This window comes from Leptodactylus fuscus, chromosome 9 (assembly GCF_031893055.1).
Source record: "Leptodactylus fuscus isolate aLepFus1 chromosome 9, aLepFus1.hap2, whole genome shotgun sequence".
Classification (NCBI taxonomy): domain Eukaryota; kingdom Metazoa; phylum Chordata; class Amphibia; order Anura; family Leptodactylidae; genus Leptodactylus; species Leptodactylus fuscus.
In genome coordinates, this window is record NC_134273.1 from 18,473,992 (window position 1) to 18,489,679 (window position 15,688).

General features: G+C 44.4%; 1 protein-coding gene across 23 annotated transcripts in view; it reads right to left on the minus strand.

Moving 5' to 3' along the window:
- The window catches only part of ADGRL2 (adhesion G protein-coupled receptor L2), a 145,342-nt gene that overhangs the window by 81,453 nt on the left and 48,201 nt on the right, over window positions 1-15,688 (minus strand). For all 23 annotated transcript variants that reach the window (XM_075287034.1, XM_075287013.1, XM_075287014.1 and 20 more), the window contains exon 2: window positions 4,979-5,192. In XM_075287034.1, the coding sequence (XP_075143135.1) occupies window positions 4,979-5,192 (214 nt within the window). The remainder of the gene's footprint in view (window positions 1-4,978; window positions 5,193-15,688) is intronic.

Here is a 15,688-nt window from a genome sequence, read left to right on the forward strand (position 1 = left end):
ACTTATTGAACAAGGGTGGAAGCAAAGATAATAAATCAACTTGGAAGGCTACAATAGATAAAATTGGGGGATGGGGTTGTATGGGATTTCAAGAAAATTTCCTAGGAGCAAGAAATGGTATAAGTCAAAAACAAATGCTAAGGCCCCATATACAAAAACAGCAGTTGGAATAATATACAAACGACCATTTCTCCGGACCCATACACACATACAGGTCAGGGAAACAATACGTGAAATACGGAGCAGGTCTATTCATGGCCGTATTTGCGGCATAGACTCACCCATTCAAGTTTATGGGACTATACAAGTCTTTTTGTGGATAGAGAAACGCCCTATAGATGTTTTTGTGGAATACCAATTGCCTGGGTTTCCAACTTAGGCTAAGTTCACACGGGCGGCAGTGGGGCGGATTTTGGCACCGAGAGTAACGCGGGGAGCCGCGTTACTCTCGAGTCAAAACCCGCCTGCCATGACTGTCGCGGCTTCCCCTTTCGGAGCAGGCTCAAATGAATGGGCCAACTCCGCCAGGAAGAAAGGGCAGCCCGCTTCGCGGTCTACTTAGACCACCATTGTGAGGGGGCGGATTATGATGTGGATTACGTGCCATAATCCGCCCCCTCGGTGCTTGGTTAAACGAGCCATTAGAGTATGTTCACACAGTGGAAAAAGGATTCCGCGCATGAACATATCGCACAATGCCAATACAGTGCACCGGCATCCCATCGTGGCATTCCGCCGAAATGAATGGGCCTAATCAGGAGACTCGCACCACGGACGCCACGGCTGAGTCAGCCGTGGAATCTGTGACAAGATAGGGCATGGCGCTTCTTTGTTTCACTACTAGCTAGCGGAAAAAAGCAGCAAGTGGCTCCCACTGAAGTCAATGGGAGTCGTTTTTGGCAGCAGATTTTGAGGAGGATTCCACGTCAAAGTCTGCTGCCAAAAACTCTGTGTGAACATACCCTTATTCTCCAATTTCCTTCCACGTTCCAAAAACATTCTCAAAGGGTTATTCCACTTACTACGAAATTGGTCCTAGTACGAGATGAGAAAATTCGATTGGGAGTCCCCGTGGGAACAATGGGTGATGTCAATGATTCTAATCTTTGTACAGAACTGCAGAACATGTGAGCGCTGTACGAGCAATAAGAAGTGAACAAGTTACACTATACCATTTAATGAAATACTTCAACCAAAGGGACAATAGATGTAAAAACTAATTATCCGTTAATGAAGAATCTGTTCAACGTTCCACATATTAAACAATGGTGGGGATGTCCTCTCCGTCAAAGATCATTATGTGGCGATAGGACTAACTAGTCAATCCACGCATTACTAAAATGTTTCTAATTAACAGGGCTCCCGTTTCGTCTACGGACTCAATCAATACGAATGGTAATTAATCATCCAGAAATAAAAAAAAAAAAAAAAAAAAAAAAAAGATTGAATATTCAACTACTTACATGTCGATAGCAGTGATAGCGCCTGGGGCCAATATTGACAACCTGGGTTAAAGTAATGACTGTTTGTATCCCATAATCCTTTGCTGTTCCTCCAGGTATTTAACCCACAAAAAACATAGTTATTGAGCAGGGCCGAGGGGCAGATGCTGCATTTGTTTTTTTTTGCAATCTATAAATTCTAAATTTTACTTTGGTAATATATTAATTGTTTAATTTTGCTAATTGGTCAGCATTCTTTATAGTAATGCCTCCATGCCAATTAAGGTGGATTCTATGAATTTTTGCTTGCGTACACTGCAATATAATTGATTAAAAACCGGCCGGCCAATTTCATGTAATTCAAAGGTCAGTGCACACAGACTAATGTGGCTTATATACCCTTCAGTAAATAAAGCTTGAATAAAAAAAAAAAAAAAAAAAAATGGGGTCCCCGAATCGGAATTCAGAGGCTGTAGCATAATGTGTGCATTAGTAATTAAGTCATTACTACTATGCCATTTTTTTTTTTTAAAGGTCCGCGTCTTATTTAATGAAGTCCATTACAATGGGCTTTACCAACGCCGGCATTGATCGTGCATGCAGTAAATATGTGGCAAATGGAGGGGGTGACTTGTGGGACTCATCGATCTCAAGAACATGGGTATCTAGTCCTCCTTTCGTAGAGAAGAGATCACCGAGAAGGTAAGAATTCTAGGTGTCAACTCACTATGGCTTGTGCATCAGAAAACCAGTGTACCAACTATAAAGTCTCAACTTTTTTGCACAAATCAGAATTTGCGCACCCCTTTACACAAAAGGGGTATGAAGTCAGATTTAGCATAATTTACACCATTGTACAGATCCTAGAGGATGCACTTAAATCATGATAAGATGGGATCAAACTTTGGTGGGACAGAATTTACCAACATTGGCATGGGAAACAACGACCTTGATAAGACTTGTCCCAATTTTTGTTGCAAATTTTGTTGCTTTTTTAAGCCAAAGGTTGAGGTAGATTCCAAAAGGAGTGGGAAATATAAAGGAAGCACATATACTTATTTGTGATAAACCCAAGTCTGGCTTTGGCTAAAGCCACCCAACAAAATCTGCACCAAAAAAAAATAAATTATTCATCAGTCTTAATAAAGTGCCAGAAAACTGGCGTAGTTGGATAATAAATTTCCTCCAACGTGTGTCTTCTTATGGAGCCATCCAAACAGAACCAGATATGATTAAGAAAACTAGAACAGGGTTCTTGAAAAAGTTAAAAAAAAAAAAAAAAAAAAAAAAAAAAAAAAAACTCTTACAATATAAAAAAGGGAAAAATAGTCCGAGAAAAAATTCAGACAGCAGAATGAATTATTTCCAGGCTACATCACAAGTGATATACGTGTCCATCCTGACATAACAGCATGTGTGTTCAATTCCATGTGCAAACTGAACCCATAACATAACAGGCTTCCATTCACACCTCTCCATCTTTCATTAGGTTTCCCTGCAGTTTAACAGAGTGGGTGATAGATAGAACCATTCCGAAGCCGATCTGGTAACAAACAGCGCAGTAAAGAGGGGAACAAACACTATATTTCAGACTTTTAATAAAAACGGTATAAAACCATAAAATCAAGTCACAGATTTGCTGGGTTATTTATTTTTTGGCAAAAATGAGGGATCTTTCCCGCAGAGAAGAAAAAGTCCTGAGAATTGTTGTTTTATATCATGTTGGAATTTTTTTTAAATGCATATACGGTACAGTAAAGTTGTATCTATTTAGGGTTTATACATTAGTTGCAATGGCATTTCAATAGACCTTTTGGACATTACTCGGTAGACGTCAGTCTACATCTGGGATCCGATATTTTTTTTTAGAACGATAATTGTGATGGCAACAATATTCCATTGAGTTCCGTGAGTTTGTGTAGTCAGAGTCAGACTCAAAAAAAAATAAAAAAATAAAAAAAAAATAAAAAAATAAAAAAAAAATAAAAAAATAAAATTATTGAACAACTATTTTTTAAATTCGTTGAATTGAGTGACTCAATTTTTAAAAAAAATTTGCCAAGGAGAAATTTTTATAGAGAGTTCTAAGAGTTCCCCTTTAATGGCGTCTCGTTCGTAGTCTAGAAACCTCAATCTGCCTCATTTTAATTAGATTTGGTATTTTAATTTTATGAGGACTACCTATTTTCAGACTCCAGCTAATATTAGATGGGGAATTCCAATCAGTCTTGTAAAAGGAGTGGAGAAGCAATGAATGGCATTTTGGGCCTCAACCTTCAGTGTCAGTGTTACGTTCGGATGTCTCCTCTGACCATAGGGGACAGATGCTTCTCTGAGAACAGTAACAAGCAGATTTAACCTGCCAAGGAAATGCCAAGGATGATTTGTGTTCCTTTTTGTATATTTTTTTTTATTTTTTTTTTTATTCTAAATTTTATAGGGTTTATTTGAAGCACCATGATGAAAAAAAAAATCCCCTTTTAAACCTGCGTTCTTGACAAGTATCTATTTTATTCCGTTATTTTGACAAAGCAATCAAAACCAGAGTCATTTCTAAGGAGAATTCTGAGCCGGAAAGTGGCCCACGAGAACAAGGCAGGGAAAATATAGGACGTGCAACCCCGCTGTCTCCCATAGCACTGAACCATTAGATCAAGCAGAGAGTTACAACATTCATAATCCCCTAGTCTAAGAAGACTGAAGTTGACATGACAGGTAACTGGAGAAGGCAATTTCCCAAAGGAGCTCTGATGTGCAGACTGGAGGCAAAAACGATGGGAGAAGTGCACCGAGATCAGATGAACAGTAATTGGTGCTGGGGTATAGAAGGAAATACCAAGAGATCATTGAGGCAACAACATTAGGACAAATCACTTCAAATCCAGAACAGGCGTAAAGGAAAAAAAAATAAATTCACACTATCTTTATAGAACGAGAAATCCGTTATTTGCCTATTTAGTGGAGAAGCTGCAATGAGTAAATACTATTTTTTTTCCCACAAAGAACAGCTGTCCCAACAATTGGTGGAAAACCTGTTCTAGACCTGACAGGAGTCCGATTGATCTGAAAGATCAAGGCGACCTATTCAAAAGCCAAGGACAAAGATACTCTTGTTGGGCAAAACATGTCCCAGTTGCTGAGCCACTTCTGACCCCGTATATGTTAAGTCATTCCATATTCCATGGACTCCAATACCTTGTAGGTCACGGCATGAATTAATATTTCATATTCTCAAAGGTGAGATACAGATGAAACAATTTTTTTTTACAAATAAAAACAACAACAAAAAAAATCCAACACTACGTAGAATGATAAAAAGAATAAAAAAAATATGAAACTGTCGATAGTAAGACAAACTGGCAAACAGCTAAAGAGCCTTATTAAAGGTGGACCAATAGACACAACTTCATCCACTTAAGTTTGTCCTATTTATGAGGCAACAGGAGAGGACTCTAAAAACATTGAAGTCTGGAGGTCACTAGATGAAGCCATTGACCACTTGAACATGCTAAGAAGCCAATTCATCATAATTCTACCTTTGTGACATGATTTTGTAGGCATCTGGAAGATGGCAGTCTACGTTCTCCATCTGAAACGGGTCGGCATCACAGATCTTGTCATCTGTACGACCATAGTTGGCACTTTCAATCATAATGACATCACTTCCCGGACATCGAAGATCGATAGGATATCCCTCACAGGCAAGTTCCCGTCTTACGAGGCCAAAAGGCAGTGCTGCTCGACTGAAACCTGAAAAACAAAATGAAAAAATAGATTAAGCGACAAAGAACAGAGTTTCAATCATATGGTGTCATTCATGAAGGCCAAAGTCACGAGGCAAAAACTGCCAATTTTGTAGCAATTCGCAAGATTCATTTTTCTCGATCACTGAACATTAATGTCTCTGAACGTTGGATTCAACATCAGTCGCCCACAAAGAGTGAACCCTACATTTTTGTTGCAGTAGTATTGGCAAATTTCACAAAACCATTAATCAGTATTCACATTTTTTTCCCCCCGTTTCATACTTGCAGACCAGGCTTTTTGGGTGTTGTACCAAGTCACGTCATTGGACCCTTCATTGGTTTTACGTGAGTCGGCAGATCCATCACTGTAATAGTAAAGTCAGACCCCCATATATATGTAATACCACTGAACATAGAGAGGAGGGAGTTGGGTATTCATTCTGGTCAAGTGACTAGGTGCCGGGACCTGCTCAGAAGACCAACGTTCAACACAAAGAATCCAAATAGCAAATAGGTAACAAAGGCTAACCGGATAACCCTTTGAAAGTATATGTATAAAGTGAATTTTCATTTACCCTACGGGAGAAATTTAGAATTTCATATTGCCCATCGAAGCAAGAAGGTAGTCATGAGCAAGGAACTCTCTGCACGGGTTAATGAAGGTTGGGGTACCTAATAATCCCCAATAAGGGTATGTAATATGGTTCTGTGAAAGCAGGCGGCCATACAATCCTATCTTAATATATTAATTGCAAGAAGAAAAGCAGAACGAGCTTCTAAATGTAGCAGGAGACACAGATTCACAAACACATCGCAAGTGTGACAAACAAGATCTACTGTCTATATTTTAGGCGAGTTCCCATCACAACTTTGCCTGCTCGATAATTCCCTGGACGGTCTTCTCCTGTTTTCCTTGGCTCATCTGCACAGTTTCAGGTTGGATTATACCTAAGGGAGCACATCACTGAATCTCGCTGCTAAACACACACGATTCATAATATTCTCTCCCTCTCTCCATTGCTATACACGGAGAAGCCATCGCTGTCCAGTCATTTAGATTATTTAGATGAGATTTAGATTTTTTTTTTTTATGCCGCACCCTGGACATATTGTAAAATAGATAGGTCAACGTTACTCACTATAAAAAAAATAAATAAATGAAAAAAAAAAAAAATTAAAAATTGGTTCCAAAAATAATAAAATTTTGTTAATCTGTCAAAAAAAATAATTGGCTTATTTTGGGGTTTTTTTGCTTTTATTTTTATCTACTTTTCTAGGAATTTTCCATGTGGTGATTTATGTCTAAGGTGGAAATCCAAAAAGATTTATGCCTGCAAATGGTAAAAAAAAAAAAAAAAAATCCTAACCGTTTGTCACACTGGGGGTTAATCTGTTCATCAGTGCAAAGGGCACCGTGTAAAAATCAATTTACCTGTAAACTGACAGACACTCTTTTATGACCAGAAATCTGCCAGCCAACAGGTTCTCTGGGAATAACTTTTATATCTTAATCAATAAAACTTTTAAGGACGGATAAAGGTTTACGCTGGATCCTGCCAGATTAAATGCAGAAATATATTCGGTGAGCACGACACAGAAAATTTACTATATGAATAGAAAGAAAATACGGGCTTCCATAATCTACAAGTCAACCACGGAGCTGCTCTAAATATAGTAGGGGGAATTTATTAAGAATGGAGCAAGATGCACCTGAATGAAGAGTCTCAGACCCGGTCTTCCAATGCGTTGCACCAGAATTTCAGTCTACATTGGTCGGGGACTGGTATACCAGTTTTCGGGTATGAGTTCTACTAAATTTGCCACTGAAGTCTTGCTCACTTTCGTAAAACGAGGCGAATGAGATGCAGAACCAAAAACTTGGTGCACAAAATGGCGTTGATCGGTTATTAAATACCACCCGCATACCTATATATAGCTCTAGCCAACATCTAAGATAGTCCATAGAAATAAAGCTCCAGGAAGTGAATAATCCTTTTCATGGCAACAACATTTTGTAAGACCAAAGCTTAGAGACTACGTATTGGAAAATTATAGTGGAGAACGTGCCGCTATTAGAGCTGACACACACATGGCGGAAACCACCTGCACCAATAGTCGTCAATTGCCAATGAATTTTGAAGGTAAGTCACCATAGAGTTTCGGCCATAGTAGTTACATAGCTGATGAGGTTGGATAAAGACATTAGTCCATCAAGTCCAACTAGAGATGAGTGAGTAGTATTTGATCAAGTAGGTATTCGAAATACTCGTACTCGGTCGAATACCCTTTAAGTTTACCGTGTGGTATTCGATCGAGTACGAGTATTTGGAATACTGTAGTAGTCGATCGAATACCTACTCATACTACTCGCTCATCTCTAGTAGTTACCCATAAGGGGTGTGCATACCCTGTAGAAATATTGAATACAATACAAGTTTAAGTCGGTCATGTACCGGTAACAACGACAGGCTCAGATAGACCCATTAGATTACCAAAGTAACCTCCATCAGGACCAATTTAGAACACAAAAATGGGCCCCCAGGGTCAAACAGAAGTCGATTACAGAACATGTTGGCTTGGAGCACATATGCATTGAGGTTACTCAATACCATATCATTTTCATGTACTTTTTTGTAGTCCATGTCTGGGGTGTAGAGTCAAGGAGGAGGAATTATATAGATAATAAGTAGAGATGAGCGAGTAGTACTCAATCGAGTAGGTATTCGATCGAATACTACGGTATTCGAAATACTCGTACTCGATCGACTACCACTCGCTGTTCGAATGTAAAAGTTCGATGCAGAACCAGCATTGATTGGCTGAATGCTATACAGTCGGCCAATCAACGCTGGTTCTTCTCCTACCTTTAGAAGTCTTCTCCGTGCAGCTTCCCCGCGGCGTCTTCTGGCTGTGAATTCACTCTGCCAGGCATCGGGTCTGGGCGGAGGCGACTGCGCATGTCCGCTTGTAGTGTGGGCATGCGCAGTCAGCTCTGCCCAGGCCCGATGCCTGGCAGAGTGAATTCAGAGCCGGAAGATGCCGTGGAGACACTGCAAGGAGAAGACTTCTCGGAGGATCCAGCCCGACCCTCACTCGTGGACTTGGTAAGTATAATTTGTTCAAACGTTGCCTACCCCTGAGACAAGCACTTTCCCCCATAGACTATAATAGGGTTCAATATTCGATTCGAGTAGTCTAATATTGAGGGGCTACTCAAAACGAATATCGAACCTCGAACATTTTACTGTTCACTCATCTCTAATAATAAATCCTAATCTACCTACCTGCAACATGATTTTGTGACAACCCCCTTCCCCGATCGTGAGCGCACACTTACTAGACAGCCACACATTTTATTTTCTTTATTTTTTTCTAATTGGTAGGGTCAAAAATGCACATAAAAAAGTTCAGTGTGATGTGTAAGCAGGAATGCAGGATCCATTACATCAATGACTAAACATTGCAAACTCAGTGCCAGCATTTTACTGAACGGATTATTCCTTTAACAGGCCAATTAGGATGAAAAATGTTTGTGCCAGTTATGACAAAATGCAAAGACGCCAGGCAATCCTGTGGCACCACAAGGTGACACCAACACCGTGTTACCTGACTTTCCTCCATTAGCTCATAGCTACAACATAGGACTTCATTTTCCTCCGTCTCCTCACTTTTTTTTTTTTTATTTTACAAGCAAATGAAAAAAACATAATGAGTAGAGATGAGCGAACAGTGTTCTATCGAACTCATGTTCGATCGGATATTAGGCTGTTCGGCATGTTCGAATCGAATCGAACACCGCGTGGTAAAGTGCGCCATTACTCGATTCCCCTCCCACCTTCCCTGGCGCCTTTTTTGCTCCAATAACAGCGCAGGGTAGGTGGGACAGGAACTACGACACCGGTGACGTTGAAAAAAGTAGGCAAAACCCATTGGCTGCCGAAAACATGTGACCTCTAATTTAAAAGAACAGCGACGCCCAGCTTCGCGTCATTCTGAGCTTGCAATTCACCGAGGACGGAGGTTTCCGTCCAGCTAGCTAGGGCTTAGATTCTGGGTAGGCAGGGACAGGCTAGGATAGGAAGGAGAAGACAACCAACAGCTCTTGTAAGAGCTAAATTCCAGGGAGAAGCTTGTCAGTGTAACGTGGCACTGACGGGCTCAATCGCCGCAACCCAGCTTTCCCAGGATCCTGAATGGAATACACTGTCAGTGTATTCCCGTATACCCGATATATACCCCGATACCCGTTCCAACGGTGTGCCCCCCCACCTTCACCCCAGAAATACCCTGCAAGTCCCCTAGCAATAGAATTGGGGCTATATACACCCACAATTTTTACTACTGGTATACAGTGCCATTGTCTGACTGGGAATTCAAAGAGTATATTGGGAATACAAATACCCTCATTTCTTGCTACTGCCATATAGTGCCAGTTTCTGACTGGGAATTCAAAGAATATATTGGGGTTACGTGCACCCACAATTTTTACTACTGGTATACAGTGCCATTGTCTGACTGGGAATTCAAAGAATATATTGGGGTTATAAATACCCTCATTTCTTGCTACTGCCATATAGTGCCAGTTTCTGACTGGTAATTCAAAGAATATATTGGGGTTACGTGCACCCACAATTTTTACTACTGGTATACAGTGCCATTGTCTGACTGGGAATTCAAAGAGTATATTGGGAATACAAATACCCTCATTTCTTGCTACTGCCATATAGTGCCAGTGTCTGACTGGGAATTCAAAGAATATATTGGGGTTACGTGCACCCACAATTTTTACTACTGGTATACAGTGCCATTGTCTGACTGGGAATTCAAAGAGTATATTGGGAATACAAATACCCTCATTTCTTGCTACTGCCATATAGTGCCAGTTTCTGACTGGGAATTCAAAGAATATATTGGGGTTACGTGCACCCACAATTTTTACTACTGGTATACAGTGCCATTGTCTGACTGGGAATTCAAAGAGTATATTGGGAATACAAATACCCTCATTTCTTGCTACTGCCATATAGTGCCAGTTTCTGACTGGGAATTCAAAGAATATATTGGGGTTACGTGCACCCACAATTTTTACTACTGGTATACAGTGCCATTGTCTGACTGGGAATTCAAAGAATATATTGGGGTTATAAATACCCTCATTTCTTGCTACTGCCATATAGTGCCAGTTTCTGACTGGGAATTCAAAGAATATATTGGGGTTACGTGCACCCACAATTTTTACTACTGGTATACAGTGCCATTGTCTGACTGGGAATTCAAAGAATATATTGGGGTTATAAATACCCTCATTTCTTGCTACTGCCATATAGTGCCAGTTTCTGACTGGTAATTCAAAGAATATATTGGGGTTACGTGCACCCACAATTTTTACTACTGGTATACAGTGCCATTGTCTGACTGGGAATTCAAAGAATATATTGGGAATACAAATACCCTCATTTCTTGCTACTGCCATATAGTGCCAGTGTCTGACTGGGAATTCAAAGAATATATTGGGGTTACGTGCACCCACAATTTTTACTACTGGTATACAGTGCCATTGTCTGACTGGGAATTCAAAGAGTATATTGGGAATACAAATACCCTCATTTCTTGCTACTGCCATATAGTGCCAGTTTCTGACTGGGAATTCAAAGAATATATTGGGGTTACGTGCACCCACAATTTTTACTACTGGTATACAGTGCCAATTTCTAACTAGGAATTCAAAATGCGCAAGGCTCCCGGAAAGGGACGTGGACGAGGCCGTGGGCGAGGTCGGGGGAATGGTTCTGGGGAGCAAGGTAGCAGTGAAGCCACAGGGCGTCCCGTGCCTACTCCTGTGGGGCAGCAAGCATTGCGCCACTCCACAGTGCCAGGGTTGCTTGCCACATTAACTAAACTGCAGGGTACAAACCTTAGTAGGCCCGAGAACCAGGAACAGGTCTTGCAATGGCTGTCAGAGAACGCTTACAGCACATTGTCCAGCAGCCAGTCAGACTCTGCCTCCTCTCCTCCTATTACCCAACAGTCTTGTCTTCCTTCCTCCCAAAATTCCGAAGCTTTACAGAACAATAACCCAAACTGTCCCTGCTCCCCAGAGCTGTTCTCCGCTCCTTTCATTGTCCCTCAACCTGCCTCTCCACGTCACGATTCCACGAACCTAACAGAGGAGCATCTGTATCCAGATGCTCAAACACTAGAGTCTCCTCCATCTCCGTTCGATTTGGTGGTGGATGACCAGCAACCCACCCTCATCGACGATGATGTGACGCAGTTGCCGTCAGGGCATCCAGTTGACCGGCGCATTGTGCGGGAGGAGGAGATGAGACAGGAGTTGGAAGAGGAAGTGGTGGATGATGAGGACACTGACCCGACCTGGACAGGGGGGATGTCAAGCGGGGAAAGTAGTGTGGATGTTGAGGCAGGTGCAGCACCAAAAAGGGTAGCTAGAGGCAGAGGCAGAGGTCAGCAGCTTAGGCGAAGCCAGGCCACACCCGGAATCTCCCAAGATGTTCCAGTTCGTACCCAGCCCCGAAAAACTCCCACCTCGAGGGCACGTTTCTCGAAGGTGTGGAGTTTTTTCAAGGAATGCGCCGAGGACAGATATAGTGTTGTCTGCACAATTTGCCTCTCGAAATTGATTAGGGGCTCTGAGAAGAGCAACCTGTCCACCACTTCAATGCGCCGTCATTTGGAATCCAAGCACTGGAATCAGTGGCAGGCAGCAACGGCAGGACAAAGGCCGCCTGCCGTTCACGCCACTGCCACTGCCTCTGCCTCTGCCACTGCCACTGCTGACTGTGCTGGCGATGCACTCCAGAGGACGAGCCAGGACACCACTTCATCTGCCTCCGCCACTTTGTTGACTTCTACCTCATCCTCCCCTGGTCCTGTCTTATCTCCTTCTCCTGCACCATCAAAGGCACCATCAGGCGTTTCTTTACAACAACCCACCATCTCTCAGACATTGGAGCGGCGGCAGAAATACACTGCTAACCACCCACACGCGCAAGCCTTGAACGCCAACATCGCTAAACTGCTGGCCCAGGAGATGTTGGCGTTCCGGCTTGTTGAAACTCCCGCCTTCCTGGACCTGATGGCAACTGCGGCACCTCGCTATGCCGTCCCTAGCCGTCACTACTTCTCCCGGTGTGCCGTCCCCGCCTTGCACCAGCACGTGTCACTCAACATCAGGCGGGCCCTTAGTTCCGCGCTTTGCACAAAGGTCCACTTGACCACCGACGCGTGGACAAGTGCATGCGGACAGGGACGCTACATTTCACTGACGGCACACTGGGTGAATGTAGTTGAGGCTGGGACTGCTTCCCAAACTGGCCCGGTGTACCTCGTCTCCCCGCCTAACATTCCTGGCAGGGACACGAGAAGAACACCCCCCTCCTCCTCCTCCTCTACCGCCTCCTCCTCCGCCACCGCCTCCTCCTCCGCCACCGCCTCCTCCTCCGCTGTTAGATTGACCCCAGCTACGAGTTGGAAACGTTGCAGCACTGGCGTTGGTAGACGTCAGCAGGCTGTGCTGAAGCTGATCAGCTTGGGGGACAGACAGCACACTGCCTCCGAGGTGAGGGATGCCCTCCTCGATGAGACGGCAATATGGTTTGAGCCGCTGCACCTGGGCCCAGGCATGGTCGTTTGTGATAACGGCCGGAACCTGGTAGCAGCTCTGGAGCTTGCCGGACTCCAACATGTTCCATGCCTGGCCCACGTCTTCAACCTAGTGGTGCAACGTTTCCTAAAGAGCTACCCCAATGTTCCAGAGCTACTGGTGAAAGTGCGGCGCATGTGCGCCCACTTTCGCAAGTCGACAGTAGCCGCTGCTAGCTTAAAATCTCTCCAGCAACGCCTGCATGTGCCACAACACCGGCTTTTGTGCGACGTCCCCACACGCTGGAACTCAACGTTTCAGATGTTGAATAGAGTGGTTGAGCAGCAGAGACCTTTGATGGAATACCAGCTACAAAACCCTAGGGTGCCACAAAGTCAGCTGCCTCAGTTTCACATCCATGAGTGGCCATGGATGAGAGACCTTTGTGACATCCTACGGGTCTTTGAGGAGTCCACAAGGAGGGTGAGCTCTGAGGATGCGATGGTGAGCCTTACAATCCCGCTCTTGTGTGTTCTGAGAGAATCCCTGATTGACATCAGGGATAACTCAGATCACACAGAGGAGTTAGGGATAGCATCCGATCCGTCACAGCTGGAGAGTAGGTCCACACATCTGTCCGCTTCACTGCGTTTAATGGAGGAGGAGGAGGAGGAGGAGGAGGAAGAAGAGTTGTCCGATGATGTGATGGTGATACAGGAGGCTTCCGGGCAACTTCGAATCGTCCCATTGTTGCAGCGCGGATGGGTAGACATGGAGGATGAGGAGGAAATGGAGATTGAACTTTCCGGTGGGGCCAGAGGAGTCATGCCAACTAACACTGTGGCAGACATGGCTGAGTTCATGTTGGGGTGCTTTACAACCGACAAGCGTATTGTCAAAATCATGGAGGACAACCAGTACTGGATCTTTGCTATCCTTGACCCCCGGTATAAAAACAACATCTCGTCTTTTATTCCGGTAGAGGGGAGGGCCAATCGCATCAATGCTTGCCACAGGCAATTGGTGCAGAATATGATGGAGATGTTTCCAGCATGTGACGTTGGCGGCAGGGAGGGCAGTTCCTCCAGTAGGCAACCAAGTTCTCACCGGTCCACACAAACGAGGGGCACACTGTCTAAGGTCTGGGACACCTTGATGGCACCCCCTCGCCAAAGTGCCGCCACGGAGGGTCCTAGTGTCACCAGGCGTGAGAAGTATAGGCGCATGTTGCGGGAATACCTTTCCGACCACAGCCCTGTCCTCTCCGACCCCTCTGCGCCCTACACGTATTGGGTGTCGAAGTTGGACCTGTGGCTTGAACTTGCCCTATATGCCTTGGAGGTGCTGTCCTGTCCTGCCGCCAGCGTCCTATCTGAGAGGGTGTTCAGTGCAGCCGGTGGCATCATCACTGACAAGCGCACCCGTCTGTCAGCTGAGAGTGCCGACCGGCTCACTTTGATAAAAATGAACCACCACTGGGTAGAGCCGTCATTTTTGTGCCCACCTGTGTAAAGCACCCCAACATGAAACTCCATGTCTGTACTCAACCTCTCCAATTCCTCCGCATCCTCATACTCATCCACCATAAGCGTTGCACAATTCTGCTAATACTAGGCTCCCTCCACCCTGATTTCCCCCAACTCTGCTGGTTAGAGGCTCCCTCCACCATGAATTTGCCCAAACTGGGCTGTTTAGAGGCTCCCTCCACCATGAATTGGTCCAAACTGGGGTGGTTAGAGGCTCCCTCCACCATGAATTGGTCCAAACTGGGGTGGTTAGAGGCTCCCTCCACCATTAATTGGTCCAAACTGGGCTGGTTAGAGGCTCCCTCCACAATTAATTGGTCCAAACTGGGCTAATTAGAGGCTCCCTCCACCATGAATTGGTCCAAACTGGGTTTTTTAGAGGCTCCCTCCACCAATAATTGGTCCAAACTGGGCTGGTTAGAGGCTCCCTCCACAATTAATTGGTCCAAACTGGGCTAATTAGAGGCTCCCTCCACCATGAATTGGTCCAAACTGGGTTTTTTAGAGGCTCCCTCCACCATGAATTTGCCCAAACTGGGCTGTTTAGAGGCTCCCTCCACCATGAATTGGTCCAAACTGGGGTGGTTAGAGGCTCCCTCCACCATGAATTGGTCCAAACTGGGGTGGTTAGAGGCTCCCTCCACCATTAATTGGTCCAAACTGGGCTGGTTAGAGGCTCCCTCCACAATTAATTGGTCCAAACTGGGCTAATTAGAGGCTCCCTCCACCATGAATTGGTCCAAACTGGGTTTTTTAGAGGCTCCCTCCACCATTAATTGGTCCAAACTGGGCTGGTTAGAGGCTCCCTCCACAATTAATTGGTCCAAACTGGGCTAATTAGAGGCTCCCTCCACCATGAATTGGTCCAAACTGGGTTTTTTAGAGGCTCCCTCCACCATGAATTTGCCCAAACTGGGCTGTTTAGAGGCTCCCTCCACCATGAATTGGTCCAAACTGGGCTGGTTAGAGGCTCCCTCCACCATGAATTTCCCAAAACTTGGCTGTTTAGAGGCTCCCTCCACCATTAATTGGTCCAAACTGGGCTGGTTAGAGGCTCCCTCCACCATTAATTGGTCCAAACTGGGCTGGTTAGAGGCTCCCTCCACCATTAATTGGTCCAAACTGGGCTGGTTAGAGGCTCCCTCCACCATGAATTTCCCAAAACTTGGCTGTTTAGAGGCTCCCTCCACCATTAATTGGTCCAAACTGGGCTGGTTAGAGGCTCCCTCCACCATGAATTTGCCCAAACTGGGCTGTTTAGAGGCTCCCTCCACCATGAATTTGCCCAAACTGGGCTGTTTAGAGGCTCCCTCCACCATGAATTGGTCCAAACTGGGCTGGTTAGAGGCTCCCTCCACCATGAATTTCCCA